General features: G+C 59.8%; 1 protein-coding gene across 2 annotated transcripts in view; it reads right to left on the reverse strand.

The window, feature by feature from the left end:
- The window catches only part of RAPGEF3 (Rap guanine nucleotide exchange factor 3), a 30254-nt gene extending 12198 nt beyond the window's left edge, over window positions 1-18056 (reverse strand). The window contains exons 1-11 of one of the 2 annotated variants that reach the window (XM_033083434.1): window positions 17769-18056; window positions 10837-10890; window positions 10013-10119; window positions 9334-9452; window positions 8583-8748; window positions 7616-7700; window positions 6870-6930; window positions 5483-5559; window positions 4312-4458; window positions 2770-2864; window positions 1474-1562 (exon numbers count right to left, since the gene is read on the reverse strand). In XM_033083434.1, coding sequence (XP_032939325.1) covers window positions 1474-1562; window positions 2770-2864; window positions 4312-4458; window positions 5483-5559; window positions 6870-6930; window positions 7616-7700; window positions 8583-8748; window positions 9334-9452; window positions 10013-10119; window positions 10837-10890; window positions 17769-17990 — 1222 coding nt within the window. In that variant the 5' untranslated portion in view covers window positions 17991-18056. Of the gene's footprint in view, window positions 1-1473; window positions 1566-2769; window positions 2865-4311; window positions 4459-5482; window positions 5560-6869; window positions 6931-7615; window positions 7701-8582; window positions 8749-9333; window positions 9453-10012; window positions 10120-10836; window positions 10891-17768 lie in introns of both variants that reach the window. The other variant, XM_033083433.1, reaches the window with a different exon arrangement.
- Between the last annotated feature and the right edge of the window lie 1391 nt (window positions 18057-19447).

Here is a 19447-nt window from a genome sequence, read left to right on the forward strand (position 1 = left end):
AGGCCTTGGGGACACGGGGACAGCACCTGGAGATGTCCCCAATGCTCTGGGGACACGGGGACAGGACCTGAGGCTGTCCCCAGCACTGTGAGGACACGGGGACAGGACCTGGAGCTGTCCCCAATGCTCTGGGGACACAGGGACCACAGCCTGGGCTGTCCCCAGCACACTGGGGACACGGGGACAGTAGCCCTGGGCTGTCCCCAGGGCCTTGGGGACACGGGGACCACAGCCTGGGTTGTCCTCAAAGCTGAGGGGACACGGGGACAGCAGCCCTGGGTTGTCCCCAGCACCTTGGGGACACGGAGACCACAGCCAGGGCTGTCCCCAAAACCGAGGGGACACGGGGACCACAGACTGGGGCTAGCCTGGGCTGTCCCCAGAGCCTTGGGGACACGGGGAGAGGACCTGGAGCGGTCCCCAATGCTCTGGGGACACGGGGACCACAGCCAGGGCTGTCCCCAATGCTCTGGGGACACGGGAACAGCTACCCTGGGCTGTCCTCAGCACTGTGAGGACAGGGGGACAGGACCTGGAGCTGTCCCCAGGGCCATGGGGACACCGGGACAGCAGCCCTGGGCTGTCCCCAGCACTGTGGGGACACAGGGACAGGACCTGAGGCTGTCCCCAGTGCTCTGGGGACACGGGGACCACAGCCTGGGGCTGTCCCCAAAACTGTGGGGACACCGGGACAGGACATGTGTCTGTCCCCAATGCTCTGGGGACACGGGGACCACAGCCTGGGCTGTCCCCAAAGCCGAGGGGACACGGGGACAGCAGCCCTGGGCTGTCCCCAAAGCCGAGGGGACACGGGGACAGCACCTGAGGCTGTCCCCAGCACACTGGGGACACGGGGACCCCAGCCTGGGCTGTCCCCAGGGCCTTGGGGACACGGGGACAGGAGCCCTGGATTTTTTAAAAACGATTTTAGGGTGGGACGAGCAGAATTTGGGGCATTTTGGGGATTTTTATCATTTCTAGGGTGGGACAAACAGAATTTGGAGCATTTTTGGGGGATTTTTAGTGATTTCAATGTGGGACAAGCAGAATTTGGGGCATTTTGGGGAATTATTTTATCAATTCCAGGGTGGGAGTTCGGGGCATTTTGGGGGATTTTTATCATTTCCAGGATGGGACGAGCAGGATTTGGGGCATTTTGGGGATTTTAAATAAATTTTAGGGTGAAACGAGCAGAATTTGGGGCATTTTGGGCATTTTTATCAATTCCAGGGTGGGAATTTGGGGCATTTTGGGGATTTTTGTCAATTCAGGGTGAGGATTTGGGGCATTTTGGGGATTTTTATCAATTCCGGGGTGGGAATTTGGGGCATTTTGGGGATTTTTAGCATTTCCAGGGTGAGGATTTGGGGCATTTTGGGGATTTTTATCGATTCAAAAGTGGGAATTCGGGATGTGCCACCACCCCCGGGTGGCTTTGGGACTGTCCCCAGCCCAGGGGACAGCCACACGTACCCTCGGGGTCGTAGAGGGTGGCATCGAGCCTCATGAACTCCAGCAGGTGCTCCAGAATCTTCTCGGGGGTCCCGGCCACCACCAGGTACCTGCTGGGGACACCGTGGGTGGCACCGCGGGGGTGGCAGGGTCACAGGGGTTGGCAGGGACACCGGGGGTGGCACCGCGGGGTGGCAGGGTCACAGGAGGTGGCACCAGGGGGTGGCAGGGTCAAGGGTTGGTGGCACCGCTCCTGTCACTTTGTACCGCCCCAAATTGCCCCGAGAGAGGATGGAAAGGGACAGGGACAGGGAGGGGACAGGGACAGGGACAGGACAGGGACAGGACAGGGACAGGGACAGGGACAGGGACAGGGACAGGGTTGTCACCTGCCACAAGGGGGCAAGAGTGTCACCTCCTGTGAATGGGACAGGGACAGGAGTGGCATAAGGGGACAGGCACGGGGTGGCACCTGCTGTGAGTGGGACACGAATGTCACCTGCCCCAAGGGGGACAAGGACAGGGGTGTCACCTGCTGCTCAGGGGACAGGACAGGGACAGGGACAGGGACAGGCACAGGGACAGAACAGGGACAGGGACAGGACAGGGACAGGGACAGGGACAGAGGTGTCACCTGCTCAGGGGACAGGGACAGGGAGGGGACAGGGACAGGACAGGGACACAGGACAGGGACAGGGACAGGGACAGGGACAGGGACAGGGACAGGGACAGGACAGAGCTGTCACCTGCTGCTCAGGGGACAGGACAGGGACAGGGACAGGGACAGGGACAGGACAGGGACAGGGACACAGGGACAGGGACAGGGACAGGGACACAGGGACAGGGACAGGGACAGGGACAGGACAGAGCTGTCACCTGCTCAGGGGACAGGACGGGACAGGGACAGGGACAGGGACAGGGACAGGGACAGGGACAGGGACAGGGAGGGGACAGTGACAGGGACAGGGACAGGACAGGGACAGGGAGGGGACAGGGACAGAGGTGTCACCTGCTCAGGGGACAGGACAGGGACAGAGACAGGGACAGGACAGGGACAGGGACAGGGACAGTGACAGGGACAGGACAGGACAGGACAGGACAGGGACAGGGACAGGGACAGGACAGGGACAGGACAGGGAGGGGACAGGACAGAGCTGTCACCTGCTCAGGAGACAGGGACAAGGACAGGGACAAGGACAGGACAGGGACAGTGACAGTGACAAGGACAGGGACAGGGACAGGGACAGTACAGGGACAGGGAGGGGACAAGGACAGGACAGGGAGGGGACAGGGAGGGGACAGGGACAGAGCTGTCACCTGCTGCTCCGGGCCGTGCCCCCCTGCAGGTCCCTCTGCAGCACCAGCACCACCCGGCCGTGCTCCTTCAGCCGCACCGTGTTGGCCTCCACGTCCTGGGGGGGACCCGCCTCAGCTCCCAAAAAATCCCAAAAATTCCCAAAAATTCCCAAAAATTCCCCCTGAAACTCATGGGGGTGACCCCGCCTCAGTTCCCAAAAATTCCCCAAAAATTCCCCAAAAATTCCCAAAAATTCCCCAAAAATTCCCCCAAAATTCCTCTCAAAATTCTCCCCAAAATTTCCCCCAAAACCTGTGGGGGTGACACTGCCTCAGCTCCCCAATATTAAAAAAAAAATCCCCAAAATTCCCAAGAACTCCCCAAAATTCCCCCAAAACCCGCGGGGGTGACCCCACCTCGGTTCCCAAAAATTCCCAAAAAATCCTCCCCAAAATCTCCCTAAAACCTGTGGGGGCAACCCCAGCTCAGTTCCCTAAAATTTCCCAAAAATTCCCAAAAATTTCCCCTTAAATCCCCCAAATTCTCCCCAAAATCCCCCCAAAATTCTACCAAAATTCCTCCTAAAATTCCCCCAAAATTCCCTCCAAAACCTGCAGGGGCGACCCCGGCTCAGTTCCCTAAAATTTCCCAAAAATTCCCAAAAATTCCCCTCAAAATTCCCCAAAAATCCCCCCCAAATCCCCCCTAAATCCCCCCAAAATTTCCTTAAAACCTGCAGGGCAATCCCAGCTCAATTTCCAAAATTCCCCCCAAATCCCCCAAATTCTCCCCCAAATCCCCCCAAAATTCCCCCAAAATTCCCCAAAAATTCCGCCCAAATCCCCCCCAAATCCCCTCCTAAATCCCCAAAACCCCCCTTAAATCCCCCCAAAATCCCCCAAAAATCCCCAAAAATGCCAAAAAAATTCTCAAAAAATTCCCAAAAAATTCCCCAAAAATCCCCTCAAAAATTCCCAAAAAATTCCCAAAAAATTCCCAAAAAATTCCCAAAAAATTCCCCCAAATCCCCCAAAACCCCCCTTAAATCCCCCCAAAATCCCCCAAAATCCCCCCAAAACCCGCGGGGGTGACCCACCTCAGTTCCCAAAAATTCCCAAAAAATTCCCAAAAATTCCCAAAAAATTCCCAAAAAATTCCCAAAAAAAATCCCAAAAATCCCCCTTAAATCCCTCAAACCCCCAAAATCCCCCAAAATCCCCCCAAAATTCCCCAAAATCCCCCCAAAATTCCCCAAAAATACCAAAAAAATTCTCAAAAAATTCTCAAAAAATTCCCAAAAAATTCCCAAAAAATTCCCCAAAAAATCCCCCTTAAATCCCCCCAAACCCCCCAAATCCCTCCCAAAATCCCCCCAAAACTCCCCTTAAATCCCCCCTTAAATCTCCCCAAAACCCCCCTTAAATCCCCCCAAAATTCCCAAAAATTCCCCAAAAATCCCAAAAAAATTCCCCAAAATTCCCAAAAAATTCCCAAAAAATTCCCAAAAAATTCCCCAAAAATCCCCCCAAAAATCCCCCAAACCCCCCCAGCCCCCCGCCCACCCTGAGGATGCGGTTGAAGTCGCGCTTGTCCACGCGCAGCAGGTGACAATTGTCCTCGCGCAGCAGGATGGTGGCCGCGCGCGGGGCCTCGTTCACCAGCGCCAGCTGCCCGAAGTCGTCACCCTCGTGCAGGGTGGCCACCACGCCCTGGGACATTGGGGGGACATTGGGATGGCCACCACGCCCTGGGGACATTGGGGGGGACACTGGGATGGCCACCAGGCCCTGGGGACATTGGGGGGGACATTGGGATGGCCACCAAGCCCTGGGGACATTGAGGTGACACTGGGGTGACATTCGGGTGTTCACCAGGCCCTGGGGACACATGGCAGGGACACTAGGGTGACACTGGGGTGGCATTGGAGTGTCCCCAAAGTGTCCCCCTCGTGCAGGGTGGCTACCAGGCCCTAGGGACACACAGGGGACACACGAGGGTGACACTGGGATGACATTGGAGTGGCCACCAGGCCTTGGGGACATTGGGGTGACACGGGGTGACATTGGAGTGTCCCCAAAGTGTCCCCGGAGTTCAGGGTGGCCACCAGGCCCTGGGGACATTGGGGTGACATTGGGATGACATTGGAGTGTCCCCAAAGTGTCCCCCTCGTGCAGGGTGGCCACCAGGCCCTGGGGACATTGGGGTGACACTGGGGTGACACTGGGGTGACACTGGGATGGCCACCAGGCCCTTGGGACACACGGGGTGACATTGGAGTGTCCCCAAAGTGTCCCCGGAGTTCAGGGTGGCCACCAGGCCCTGGGGACGTTGGGGGGACACTGGGGTGACACTGGGTGACACTGGGATAATATTGGAGTGTCCCCAAAGTGTCCCAGGAGTCCAGGGTGGCCACCAGGCCCTGGGGACATTGAGGTGACACTGGGGTGACATTGGGGTGACATTGGAGTGGCCACCAGGCCCTGGGGACATTGGGGGGACATTGGGATGGTCACCAGGCCCTGGGGACACACGGGGGGGACACTGTGTGACACTGGGGACACTGGGATGACACTGGGGACATTGGGATGACACTGAGGTGACACTGAGGTGACACTGGTGACACCGGGTAACACTGGGATGTCACTGGGTGACACTGGGATGACACTGAAGTGACACTGAGGTGACACTGAGGTGACACTGAGGTGACATTGGGGTGACACCGGGCTGTCCCACCTTGCCGTGGGTCACCACGTTGACCGAGCCCTTCCAGATGATGAACCAGGAGGTGCCTTTGTCCCCCTGGCTGAAAACTGCCGGGAAAAGGGAAAAAATTCCGATTTTGGGAAATGCAAAAACACCGGGAAAAAGGGAAAAATTCCGATTTTGGGAAATGTGACAACACCAGGAAAAAAGGGGGGAAAATCCCGATTTTGGGAAACATATGATTTGGGGAATTTCCTGATTTTGGAATTCCACAATTTTGGGAGATCCACGATTTGGGAATTTCATGATTTTGGGAAATTCACGATTCTGGGAAATCCACGATTTTTGGAATCCATGATTTTGGGAATTCGACAATTTGGGAATTCCACGATTCTGAGAATTCTACAATTTTGGAAATCCACGATTTTGGGAAATCTGCAATTCTGGGAATTCCACAGTTTTAGGAATTCCACGATTTTGGGAATCCATGATTTGGGGAATTCCACAATTCTGTGAATTCCACAATTCTGGGAATTGCACAATTTGGGAATTCCACGGTTTTGGGAATTCCACAATTTGGGAATTCCATGATTCTGGGAATTTCACAATTGTAGGAATTCCACCGTTTTGGGAATCTATGATTTTGGGAATTCCACGATTTTGGGAAATCCACAGTTTTGGAAGTTCACAATTCTGGGAAATCCAGGATTTTGGGAAATCCACAATTTTGGGAATTCCACGATTTTGGCAATCCATGATTTTGGGAATTCCACAATTTGGGAATTCCACGATTCTGGGAATTGCACAATTTAGGAATTCCACGGTTTTGGGAATTCCACAATTTGGGAATTCCATGGTTTTGGGAATTCCACGGTTTTGGGAATCTATGATTTTGGGAATTCCACGATTTTGGAAATCCACGATTTTGGGAAATCCACAGTTTTGGAAGTTCACAATTCTGGGAATTCCAGGATTTTGGGAATTCCACGATTTTGGCAATCCATGATTTTGGGAATTCCACAATTCTGTGAATTGCACAATTTAGGAATTCTACATTTTTGGGAATTGCGCAATTTGGGAATTCCATGATTCTGGAAATTTCACAATTGTAGGAATTTCACAATTTTGGGAATTCCACAATTTGGGAATTCCATGATTCTGGAAATTTCACAATTGTAGGAATTTCACAATTTTGGGAATTCCACAATTTGGGAATTCCACAGTTTTGAGAATCTATGATTTTGGGAATTCCACAATTTGAAAATCCACGATTTTGAGAAATCCACAATTTTGGAAGTTCACAATTCTGGGAATTCCAGGATTTTGGGAAATCCATGATTTTGGAAATCCACGATTTTGGGAATTTCGTTATTTTGGGAATTCCACGGTTTTGGATCCCCGGTGTCCCCGCACTCACGCACGGTCCCCGCGCGCTGGTGCCCCTCGAACATCAGCACGGCCGCCAGCTCCCGCTTCACCTGAGGGACACGGGGACAGCGCTGTCACCCGGACACGAGGGGACACGAGGGGACAGCAGGGGACAGCAGGGGACAGCAGGGGACAGCTCAGACACGAGGGGACAGCCCGGACACGAGGGGACAGCCCGGACACGAGGGGACAGCTCTGTCACCCGCAGGATTTGGGACAGGGGAGGGTGACAGGATGGATGAGATTCAGGAGGATTTGGGGACAGGGGATGCCCCGACCCCTCAGGATTTGGGGACAGGGGACATCCCAACCCCACGGGATTTGGGGACCAGGATTTGCCTGGACAGGACATGATGGGATTCAGGATTTGGGGACAGGGGCACACTGTGACCCCACAGGATTTGGGATCTTGTGGGAGGTGACAGTATTGATAAGATTCAGGATTTGGGGACGGGGACACCCCAACCCTGCAGGATTTGGGGACAGGGGACAGGGGACAGGGGCACCCCGACCCCATGGGATTTGGGCACCAGGATTTGCCTGGACAGGACATGATGGAATTCAGGATTTGGGGACAGGGGACACCCCGACCCTGCAGGATTTGGGGACAGGGGAGGGTGACAGGATTGATGGGATTCAGGATCTGGGGACAGGGGACACCCCGACCCCTCAGGATTTGGGGACAGGGGACACCCTGACCCATTGGGATTTGGGGACACCCCGTCCCCCACACACCGCGTTGGACAGATGCGCCACGGCCTTGATGTGCAGCAGCTCCTCAAAGATCAGCTCCAGCTCGTCCGGGGTGCGCTGGGCAGGCCTGGGGGGACACCCCGGGTCAGAAAGATCCCAGAAGAACCAAAAAGAGCCCAGAAAGTCCAAAAAGAGCCCAGAAACAGCCCAGGAAGGCCCTGGAAGGTTCCAGAAGGTTCCAGAAGGCCAGGAAGGCCCAGGATGGCCTGGGAAGGTTCTAGAAGGCCCAGGGAGGTTCTGGAAGGTTCCAGAAGGCCCAGAATGGCCCAAGAAGGCTCTGGAAAGCTCTAGGTGGCCCGGGGAGGCCTCAGAAGGCCCAGGAAGATTATAGAAGGACCTGGAAGGTTCCAGAAGACCCAGGAAGGCTCTAGAAGGCCCCAGAAGGCCCAGGAAGGTTCCAGAAGGACCAGGAAGGCTCTAGAAGGCCCTGGAAGGCCCGGGAAGGCCTGGGAAGGCCAAGGAAGGTTCCAGAAGACCCAGGAAGGCCCAGGAAGGCCCTGGAAGGTTCCAGAAGGCCCCAGAAGGCCCGGGAAGGTTCTAGAAGGCCCAGGAAGGCCCTGGAAGGCCTGAGAAGGCTCGGGAAAGTTCCAGAAGGCCCAGGAAGGTTCCAGAAGACCCAGGAAGGTTCCAGAAGGCCCAGGAAGGCCTCAGAACGCCTGGGAAGGTTCCAGAAGGCCCGGAAAGGTTCTAGAAGGCCCAGGAAGGCCCCAGAAGGCCCAGGAAGTTTCCAGAATGGCCCAGGAATATTCCAGAAGGCCCAGGAAGGCCCGGGAAGGCCCAGAAAGGCCCAGAAAAGTTCCAGAAGGCCCGGGAAGGCTCTAGAAGGCCCAGGAAGGTTCCAGAAGGCCCGGGAAGGCTCTAGAAGGCCCAGGGAGGTTCCAGAAGGTCCAGGAAGGCCCCAGAAGGCCCAGGAAGGTTCCAGAAGCCCCCCAGCCCCCCCATGACTCACGGCTTGCGCAGGGCCGTGGTCAGCAGCGCGTCGGGGCCCAGCTGGGCCAGGAACCCCAGAGCCTCGAGCAGCTCCTCGGGGTCCCGCGGCCGCTCCGGGCCCGGCTCCAGCTCCGCAAAGCGGTAAAAGTGCGAGGGCTTGTCCTGGAACTGCCATTCCTGCCGGACTGGGGGGGAAAATGGGGTTAGAGACCCCTGGGACCCCCAAAGAGACCCCAGAGAGACCCTGAGAGACCCCCAGAGAGACCCCAAAATCCCCCAGGGACCTTGTCCTGGAACTGTCACTTCTGATGGACTGGGGGGAAAAATGGGGTCAGAGACCCCCAAAGAGATCCCAGAAAGATCCTGAGAGACCCCCAGAGAGACCCTGAGACCCCCAGAGATCCCCAAAGAGACCCCCAAAGAGACCCCCTGAGACCCCTGAGAGACCCTCACACCCCCCAGGACCCTCAGATTGACCCTGAGACCCCCAAAGAGACCCCGAGAGACCTCCTGAGACCCCCCAGAGATCCTAAATCCCACCCCAAAGCCTCCCCAAGACCCCCACAGATCCCCCCAGATCCCCCCCAGAGCCTGTGAGACCTCCCTGAGACCCTCCCAAAGCCCCCCAGAGCCCCTTCCCCTCACCGGGGGTCAGCACTCCGCTGTCCAGAGATGCCCCCAGATCCCCCAGACCCCCCCAAACCCCCCCAGCCCTACCAGGGGTCAGCACCCCAATGTCCAGGGATCCCCCCAGACCCCCCCAGGCTCACCAGGGGTCAGCACCCCGCTGTCCAGCAGCACCTGCCCGATGCCCAGGGCCTGGCCCCGCGCTTGCACCGCCCCCGAGCTCAGGAGCCAAAGGACGAGATCGCGGCCGGAGCAGCAGTGCCTGGGGAGGGGGGAGGGACTGAGACCCCCGGGGAGACCCCCAGAGACCCCTGAGAGACCCCCAAGACCCCTGAGACCCCCTGAGAGACCCTGAGACCCCCGGGAACCCCCAGAGACACCTGAGACCCCCAGAGACCCCTGAGACCCCCTGATAGACCCCTGAGAGACACTGAGGGACCCCAGAAACCCCTGAGACACCCCTGAGAGACCCTTGAGAGACCCTTGAGAGACCCTTGAGAGACCCTGAGACCCCCGGGAAACCCCTGGGACCCCCTGGGAACCCCCTGGGAGCCCTGAGATCCCCTGAGAGACCCTTGAGAGACCCCTGAGAGACCCTCAGAGACCCCCAGAGACCCCTGAGACCCCCTGAGAGAACCTTGAGAGACCCTGAGAGACCCTGAGACCCCCTGAGAGACCCCTGAGACCCCCGGGACAGCCCCCAGAGACCCCCAGACCCCTCAGACCCCCCCAGATCCTCCCAAATCCCTCTCAACCCCCCCCCAAATCTCCCCCAAATCCCCCCCAAATCTCCCCCAGCCCCCCGCTCCCCTCGCCCCCCACCGGTGCTGCCTCAGGCCGTGTTTGTGGTCCCGGATGAGCCCGGGCCGGGCCAGGCTCAGGTGGGCGAGCAGGAGCCGCCCCGCTCGCCAGATCCGCTCCGAGGTGGCCTGGGGGGGTATAGGGGCTGTCACTTGTCCCCACAGAGACCCCCTGAGACCCCCAGGACCCCCTAGAGTCCCCTCAGACCCTCCAGAGCCCCCAAAGCCCCTCTGAGACGCCCCAGAGCACCCCCAAGATCCTCCCTGAGCCTCCCCAGAGACCCCCTGAGACCCCCAGAACCCCCCTGAGACCCTCAAAGCCCCCTCAGAACCCCCCCAGAGGTCCCCAGAACCCCCCTAGAACCTCTCTGAGCCCCCCCAGAGCCCCCCTGAGACCCCCAGAACCCTCCAAGGTCCCCCCTGAGCCTCCCCAGAGCCCCCGTGAGACCCCCTGAGACCCCCAGACCCCCTAGAGTCCCCTCAGACCCTCCAGAGCCCCCCAAAGCCCCTCTGAGACCCCCCAGAGCCTCCCCACACCCCCGCTGAGACCCCCAGAACCCCCCAAGATCCCCTCTGAGCCTCCCCAGAGCCCCTCTGAGACCCCCAGATCCCCCCAGAGCCCCCCTGAGACCCTCAAAGCCCCCTCAGAACCCCCCCAGAGCCCCCCAGAGCCTCCCCACACCCCCCTGAGACCCCCAGACCCCCCCCAGAGACCCGCAAAGCCCCCCCAGAACTCCCCTAGAACCCCTCTGAGCATCCCCAGAGCCCCCCCAGAACCCCCCTAGAATTCCTCTGAGACCCTCAGACCCCCCCAGCCCCCCCAAATTCCCGTCCTGTCCCCCCCACCTGGCCGAGGCTGTGCCCACAGTCCAGGCCGGGTTCCGGCTCCAGGAGCGGGGTCTGGAACAGGAAATTGGGGTGGGGGGTTGGGGAGGGGTCTGGAACCCCCAGAGCGGCCCCAGCTCTGCACCAGGTGAGGGGGGGGCTCCCCAGAACCCAAATCCTGAACCCAGAACCCAAATCCTGAACCCAGAATTCAGAACCTGAACCCAGAATTCAGAACCTGAACCCAGAACCAAGTTCTTGAATCTAGAACACAAATCCTAAACCCAGAACCCAAATCCTGAACCTAGCACTCAGAACCCGAACCCAGCATGTCCTGTGGGGCTGTCCCCAAGGTTGTGACACTTCTTGTGTCCCTGTGGGGCTGTGTCACCGCTGGTGGCATGGCTACACTGTCCCCAAGGCTGTCACACCGCTGATGACACTGTGGGACTGTCCCCAAGGCTGTCACACCACTGGTGTCCCTGTGTCGCTGTCCCCAAGGCAGGAACACCGCTGGTGTCCCTGTGTCGCTGTCCCCAAGGCAGGAACACCGCTGGTGTCCCTGTGTCGCTGTCCCCAAGGCTGTCACACCGCTCGTGTCCCTGTGTCGCTGTCCCCAAGGCAGGAACACCGCTGGTGTCCCTGTGTCGCTGTCCCCAAGGCTGTCACACCGCTGGTGACATGGTCACACTGTCCCCAAGGCTGTCACACCGCTGGTGACATGGCCACACTGTCCCCAAGGCTGTCACACCACTGGTGACACTGTGGGGCTGTCACACCGCTCGTGTCCCTGTGTCGCTGTCCCCAAGGCTGTCACACCGCTGGTGACACTGTGTCACTGTCCCCAAGGCTGTCACACCGCTGGTGACATGGCCACACTGTCCCCAAGGCTGTCACACCGCTCGTGTCCCCGTGTCGCTGTCCCCAAGGCTGTCACACCGCTGGTGTCCCCGTGTCACTGTCCCCAAGGCTGTCACACCGCTGGTGACAAGGCCGCACTGTCCCCAAGGCTGTCACAGCGCTGGTGGCGTTGTCGGGCTGTCCCCAAGGCTGTCACACCGCTGGTGACACTGTGTCGCTGTCCCCAAGGCTGTCACACCGTTGGTGACACTGTGTCGCTGTCCCCAAGGCTGTCACACCGCTGGTGTCCCCGTGTCGCTGTCCCCAAGGCTGTCACACCACTGGTGTCCCCGTGTCGCTGTCCCCAAGGCTGTCACACCGCTGGTGACATGGTCACAGTGTCCCCAAGGCTGTCACACCGCTGGTGTCCCCGTGTCGCTGTCCCCAAGGCTGTCACACCGCCGGTGTCCCTGTGTCGCTGTCCCCAAGGCTGTCACACCGCTGGTGTCCCTGTGTCGCTGTCCCCAAGGCTGTCACACCGCTGGTGACATGGTCGCACTGTCCCCAAGGCTGTCACACCGCTGGTGACATGGTCACAGTGTCCCCAAGGCTGTCACACCACTGGTGACATGGTCACAGTGTCCCCAAGGCTGTCACACCGCTGGTGACATGGTCACAGTGTCCCCAAGGCTGTCACACCGCTGGTGTCCCCGTGTCGCTGTCCCCAAGGCTGTCACACCGCTGGTGACATGGCCACACTGTCCCCAAGGCTGTCACACCGCTGGTGACATGGTCACACTGTCCCCAAGGCTGTCACACCGCTGGTGTCCCCGTGTCGCTGTCCCCAAGGCTGTCACACCGCTGGTGACATGGTCACACTGTCCCCAAGGCTGTCACACCGCTGGTGACACTGTGTCGCTGTCCCCAAGGCTGTCACACGCTGACTCAGGCTTTGCCAACCCCGTCGGGCCCCGTGACGGGCCCGTGTTTGCCAAAGGGCGGCGACACCGGGGCGGGGCCGCGACACCGGGGTGGCACCGCGGAGATCCCTGTCACCCCTGGGTGTCGGCTCTGTGTCACCTCTGTGGGTGCTGGCTTTGTGTCACCCCTGTGGTTCCAGGTTTCTGTCACCTCTCTGGGTGGCAGGTTTGTGTCACCCCTGGGTTCCAGGTTTGTGTCACCTCTGTGGGTTCAGGTGAGCGCTGTCCCTGTCCCCAAAGGGGCTCTGGTGTCCCCCAGGTGAGGGGGCAGCTCCTCAATTACCAGATCCTGAACCCAGAACCCAAAACCTGAACCCAGAACCCAAAACCTGGACCAAGAACCAAATCCTGAGCGCAGAACCAAATCCTGAACCCAGAACAAAATCTTGAACCCAGAACCCAGATCCTGAACCCTGAACCCAGATCCTGAACCCAGAACCCAAATCCTGAACCCAGAACCCAGATCCTGAACCCAGAACCTTAATCTTGAACCCAGAACACAAATCTTGAACCCAGAATCCACATCCTGAACCCAGAACCAAATCCTGAGCGCAGAACCTAAATCTTGAACCCAGAACCCAGATACTGAACCCAGAACCCAAATCCTGAACCCAGAACCCAGATCACGAACGCAGAACCTAAATCTTGAACCCAGCACTCAGTTCCTGAATCCACAACCTACATCTTGAATCCAGAACCCAAATCCCGAACCCAGCACCTAGATGATGAATCTAGAACTCAAACCCTGAACTGACTCCCCAGTTCCTGGATCCAGAACCCAAAATCCTGAACCAAGCCCCCCATTCCTGAATCCAGAACTCAAACCCCGAACTGACCCCCAATTCCTGAATCCAGAACCCAAATCCCGAACCGAGCCCCCAGTTCCTGAACCCAAATCCCTAACTGACCCCCAGTTCCTGAATCCAGAACCCAAATCCTGAATCAACTCCCCAATTCCTGAATCCAGAACCCAAATACTGAACTGAGCCCCCAGTTCCTGGATCCAGAACCCAAACCCCGAACTGACTCCCAGTTCCTGGATCTAGAACCCAAAATACTGAACCGAGCCCCCAATTCCTGAACCCAAATCCTGAACCGACCCCCAGTTCCTGAATCCAGAACCCAAATCCTGAACCCAGCACTCTGAATCCAAACTCTGAATCTAGAACCCAAGTCCTGAACCGACCCCCCAATTCCTGAATCCAGAACCCAAACCAGCTCAGTCCTTGGGGGCAGAACCAGTCCATACCCCCGGCCACACTCCTAGAACACCAAAAACAAAAAAAAATCCCCAAAAAATCCCTCTCAAGGATCCCACCCTTCCCTCCAGGAACTCTGGAACCCCCCAGACCCTCCCTGGAGCCTCCAGGCCGGGGTGGGGGCCCCCAAACCCCCCTCCTCGTGTCCCGGTTTCCTGAGGAGGAGCCGTTTGCCCCTTCCTGGCGGGATCCTGCTTCCCTCCGGGGTTCCGGCAGCTCCGGGCTCCCGGCCAGGAACGCCCGGGGCCGTTCCGCGCCCGCGGCCGCTTTTGTTTGCGATCCCGGGCTAAACAAGCGCGGCTATTTCGGGATCTCGCTCCGGAGAAAAGTCCTCGCCCATCCGCAGCCTGAGCTGGGCCGGGTTGGGGGAGGCTGGGATGGGGGTGGGGGACACCGGGATGGGGTTTGGGACACCGGGATGGGGTTGGGGACACCGGGATGGGGTTTGGGACACCGGGATGGGGCTCAGGGACCCTAGAATGGGGCTGGGGGATCGCAGAATAGGGTTGGGGACACCGGGATGGGGGTCAGGACACCGGGATGGGGTTGGGGACACCGGAATGGGGTTCAGGGACCCGGGATGGGGCTGGGGGACACCGGGATGGGGTTTGGGACCCTGTTGTGGGGCTGGAGGATCCCGGGATGGGGTTTGGGACCCCCAGAATGGGGCTGGGGGACACCGGGATGGGGTTCAGGGACCTTAGGATGGGGTTCGGGACACCGGGATGGGGCTGGGGGACACAGGAATGGGGGTCAGACCCCACAGGATGGGGCTTGGGACACCGGGATGGGGTCCAGGGACACCGGAATGGGGCTCAGAGACCCCAGGATGGGATTTGGGGACCCCGGAATGGGGCTCAGGACCCCGGCTTGGGGGTTGGGACCCGCAGGATGGGGCTCGGGACACCGAGATTCGGTTCAGGACCCCAGGATGGGGCTGGGGGACACCAGGATGGGGTTCAGGACCCCCAGGATGGGATTTGGGGACCCCCAGGATGGGACTCAGGACCCTCCAGGATTTTTCCTACTCAGATGGGTTCGCCTCAATCCCTGGGTGTCCCCTCAGAGCAGGGGATTGATCCCAGTTTATCCCAGTTTGTCCCAATTTGTCCCAGTTTATCCCAGTTTATCCAGGCCTGCGGCTTCCCAGCCTTGGTCCTGTTCCAAAACCCTCCCCAAAGGCCGTTCCTAAAAATTCCTAAAAATTCCTAAAAGTCCCAGAGTTAAAAAATAATTGGGAATAAAAGGAAATAAAAAACAAAAAAAGAGGAAAACTCAGACAGGGAGGGAACCCCTGTGGGGCACGGAAATGTCCAAAGGGGAATTGTCCCCAAAAATAATTCCATATTTTTTTTATGTCCCCACGGGAATGTCCCCATGGGACTGTCCATCACCTGTCACTTTGTGCCCTCAGCTGTCCCCTCATGTCCTTTTCTGTCCCTTTGTGCCCTCACCTGTCCCTTCATGCCCTCACCTGTCCCCTCATGCCCTCACCTGTCCCCTCATGTCCTTTTCTGTCCCTTTGTGCTCTCAGCTGTCCCCTCCTGCCATCACCTGTCCCTTTGTGTCCTCACCTGTCCCTCTGTGCCCTCACCTGTCCCCTCCTGCCCTCACCTGTCCCCTCAGGTCCTTTTCTGTCCCTTCATGCCCTCACCTGTCCCCTCCTGTCCTCAGCTGTCCCTTCATGTCCTTACCTGTCCCTTTGTGCCCTCACCTGTCCCTTTGTGCTCTCACCTGTCCCCTCATGTCTTTTTCTGTCCCTTTGTGCCCTCACCTGTCCCCTCCTGCTCTCACCTGTCCCTTTGTGCCCTTACCTGGCCCTTCATCCCCTCACCTGTCCCTTTGTGCCCTCACCTGTCCCCTCATGTCCTTTTCTGTCCCTTTGTGCCCCCACCTGTCCCTTTGTGCCCTCACCTGTCCCCTCATGTCCTTTTCTGTCCCTTTGTGCCCTCACCTGTCCCTTTGTGTCCTTACCTGGCCCTTCCTGCCCTCACCTGTCCCTTTGTGCCCTCACCTGTCCCCTTTGTGCCCTCACCTGTCCCTTTGTGCCCTCACCTGTCCCCTCCTGCCCTCATCTGTCCATTTATGCCCTCACCTGTCCCCTCATGTCCTCACCTGTCCCTTTGTGCCCTCACCTGTCCCTTTGTGCCCTCACCTGTCCCCTCATGTCCTTTTCTGTCCCTTCATCCCCTCACCTGTCCCCTTTGTGCCCTTACCTGTCCCTTTGTGCCCTCATCTGTCCCTTTGTGCTCTCACCTGTCCCCTCATGTCCTCACCTGTCCCTTCCTGCCCTCACCTGTCTATTTATGCCCTCACCTGTCCCCTCATGTCCTTTTCTGTCCTTCTGTTTCCTCACCTGTCCCCTCATGCCCTCATCTGTCCCTTTGTGCCCTCACCTGTCCCCTCATGTCCTCAACTGTCCCTCATGTCCTTCTGTCCCTTTGTGCCCTCCCCTGGCTCCCTGCACGCCTGGCTTCCCTCCTTCCCCCCTCACCTGGCCTCACCTGGCTGCTCATACTCTCACCTGCACTCCTGCACGCCTGGCTTCACTCCCTGCTCCCTCACCTGTCCCTTCGTGCCCTCACCTGCTCTCCTGCACGCCTGGCTTCACTCCCTGCTCCCTCACCTGTCCCTTCGTGCCCTCACCTGCGCTCCTGCACGCCTGGATTCACTTCCTGTGCTCTCACCCGGCTCCCTGCACGCCTGGATTCACTCCCTGCTCCCTTACCTGGCTCCTTCCCCTCTCACCTGGCTGTTTGTCCCCTCACCTGCACGCCTGGATTCTGTCCCTGTGCCCTCACCTGTCCCTTCGTGCCCTCACCTGGCTCCTTCCCCCATCACCCGGCTTCCTGCACGCCTGGCTTCACTCTGCTCCTTCACCTGCACGCCTGGATTCTCTCCCTGTGCCCTCACCCGGCTCCCTGCTCTCCCTCCCCTCCTCTCATCCCCGGATTCCCGGTGCTGGGGAGACTCCAGGCCCAAATCGTCCAGGGGAGATTCTCTGGATTTGGGAAAGGCTCCCCTCACACCCCAATCCTCCAGAAAATCACCTGGATTTAGGACATGATCCCACTGCCTTTGGGACATGATCCCCCCGGCTCCACTCACATTCGGATCCCCCGGATTTGGGACATAATCCCCCCAATCCCTCCAGCCCCACTCACACATCAGATCCCCCGGATTTGGGACGTGCTGCCCCCGGCCCCACTCACATTCGGATCCCCCGGATTTAAGACACGTTCCCCTCAATCCCCCCCGCCCCAGTCACACATCAGATCTCCAGGATTCGGGACATGATTCTCTCGTCTCCACTCACATTCGGATCCCGTGGATTCAGGACATGAACCCCCCGTCCCCACTCACCCAGCGGATCCCCCGGATTTGGGACATGATCCCCCCGGTCCCCCCGGCCCCACTCACACATCAGATCCCCTGGATTCGGGGAACGCTCCCCCCGGTCCCCCCGGCCCCACTCATACATCAGATCCCCAGGATTTGGGACGTTTCCCCGTCCCCACTCACATTCGGATCCCCTGGATTCGGGGCAGGCTCCCCCCGGCCCCACTCACACATCAGATCCCCTGGATTCGGGACACACTGCCCCAAATTTCCCCGGCCCCACTCACACATCAGATCCCCCGGATTTAGGACATGATCCCCTCAACCCCACTCACCCAGCGGATCCTCTGGATTTAGGACACACTGCCCCCAATCCCCCCGGCCCCACTCACACATCAGATCCCCTGGATTTTGGACATGATTTCCCCGTCCCCACTCACACATCAGATCCCCAGGATTTGGGACACGCTCTCCCCGGCTCCACTCACATTCGGATCCCGTGGATTTAGGATATGATCCCCCCGTCCGCACTCACCCAGCGGATCCCCTGGATTCCCGGCAGGCTCCCCCCGGCCCCCTCCAGCCGCACCTCGTAGCTGGAGCTCCGGAACAAGTGCATCCTCCTGAGCAGCGCCGCGATCCGCGCTCCGTCCGCCCCGGGACCCCCGGGGGGCTGCGGGGGGGCGATTCCCGGTCCCGCTCCCCCCCGAGCCCCCCCGGCCGCTGCTCGCCCCGGCCCGGCCCCGCACACCTTCATGCGGGGGGGGACAAACCCATCGCGGCCACGGCCCCGGGGCTGCTCCGGGACCGGCCGGGAGCGGGATCGGGAGCGGGAGCGGGGGACGGAACCGGGATCGGGGCACGGGGCCGGGATCGGGATCCGGGAAAGGAGCCGGGATCGGGATCGGGGCACGGGGAGGGATCGGGATCGGGGGACGGAGCCGGGATCGGGAGCGGGGGACGGGGCCGGGATCGGGATCGGGGAAAGGAGCCGGGATCAGGATCGGGGGACGGAGCCGGGATCGGGATCGGGATCGGGAGAGGCTCCGGGAACGGGGCCGGGATCAGGAGCTGCTCCCGGGAACGGGGCCGGGATCGGGGGACGGGGAGGGATCGGGATCGGAGGACGGAGCCAGGATCGGGAGAGGCTCCCGGGAACGGAGCCGGGATCAGGATCGGGGAACGAAGCCGGGATCGGGGCACGGAGCCGGGATCGGGATCGGGATCCGGGAAAGGAGCCGGGATCGGGGGACGGGGAGGGATCGGGAGCAGCTCCCGGGGGACGGGGCCGGGCTCGAGAGCGGCTCCGGGGGAAGGGGCCGGGATCAGCTCCGGGATGGGGCCGGGCTCAGGAGCGGCTCCCGGGGGACGGGGAGGGATCGGGATCAGCTCCGGGGGAAGGGGCCGGGATTGGGAGCTGCTCCCGGGGACGGGGCTGGGCTGGGCTCTGGGGACGGGGCCGGGCTCGGGAGCGGCTCCTGTGGAAGGGGAGGGACCGGGATCGGCTCCGGGACGGGCCCGGGATCAGCTCCGGGAATGGGCCGGGGATCAGCTCCGGGATGGGCCGGGGATCAGCTCCGGGATGGGGCCGGGATCAGCTCCGGGATGGGGCCGGGCTCGGGAGTTGCTCCCAGGAATGGGGTCGGGCTCGGTATCGGCTCCGGGACGGGTCCGGGATCAGCTCCGGACCAGGGCCGGGCTCGGTATCGGCTCCGGGACGGGTCCGGGCTCGGTATCGGTTCCGCCGCCGCTCGGGGCCCGCCCCGGGCTCGGGAGCTCCGCCCGTGACCCCTCCCCGGCTCCCACGGCCCCGAATCGTGACCCCGAGTTTGGGGGGGACCCCCTCGCTCAGTGATGGGGGGAGGTCTCAGCCCCCTCCTCCCGGACACCCTGAAATCGCCGGGATGGATTTTGGGAGGTTGCAGGAGTTGCTGAGAAGCTCAGGGAAAGCCTGGAGGTTTTTTGGGGGTTCACGGGGGGTCCCCCTGCCCTGCCCTGCCCAGAAACAGGAGCCAGAGAGGCTGGGAAGGGAGAGGGGGTTGTACTGGGAATGGTTTGTGCTGGGAATGGTTTGTGCTGGGAATGGTTTGTGCTGGGAATGGTTTGTACTGGGAATGGTTTGTACTGGGAATGGTTTGTACTGGGAATGGTTTGTGCTGGGAATGGTTTGTACTGGGAATGGTTTGTACTGGGGATGGTGTCCCCTGAGCTCGG

The sequence above is a fragment of the Catharus ustulatus genome, chromosome 31 (assembly GCF_009819885.2).
Source record: "Catharus ustulatus isolate bCatUst1 chromosome 31, bCatUst1.pri.v2, whole genome shotgun sequence".
In the NCBI taxonomy this organism is placed as follows: Eukaryota; Metazoa; Chordata; class Aves; order Passeriformes; family Turdidae; genus Catharus; species Catharus ustulatus.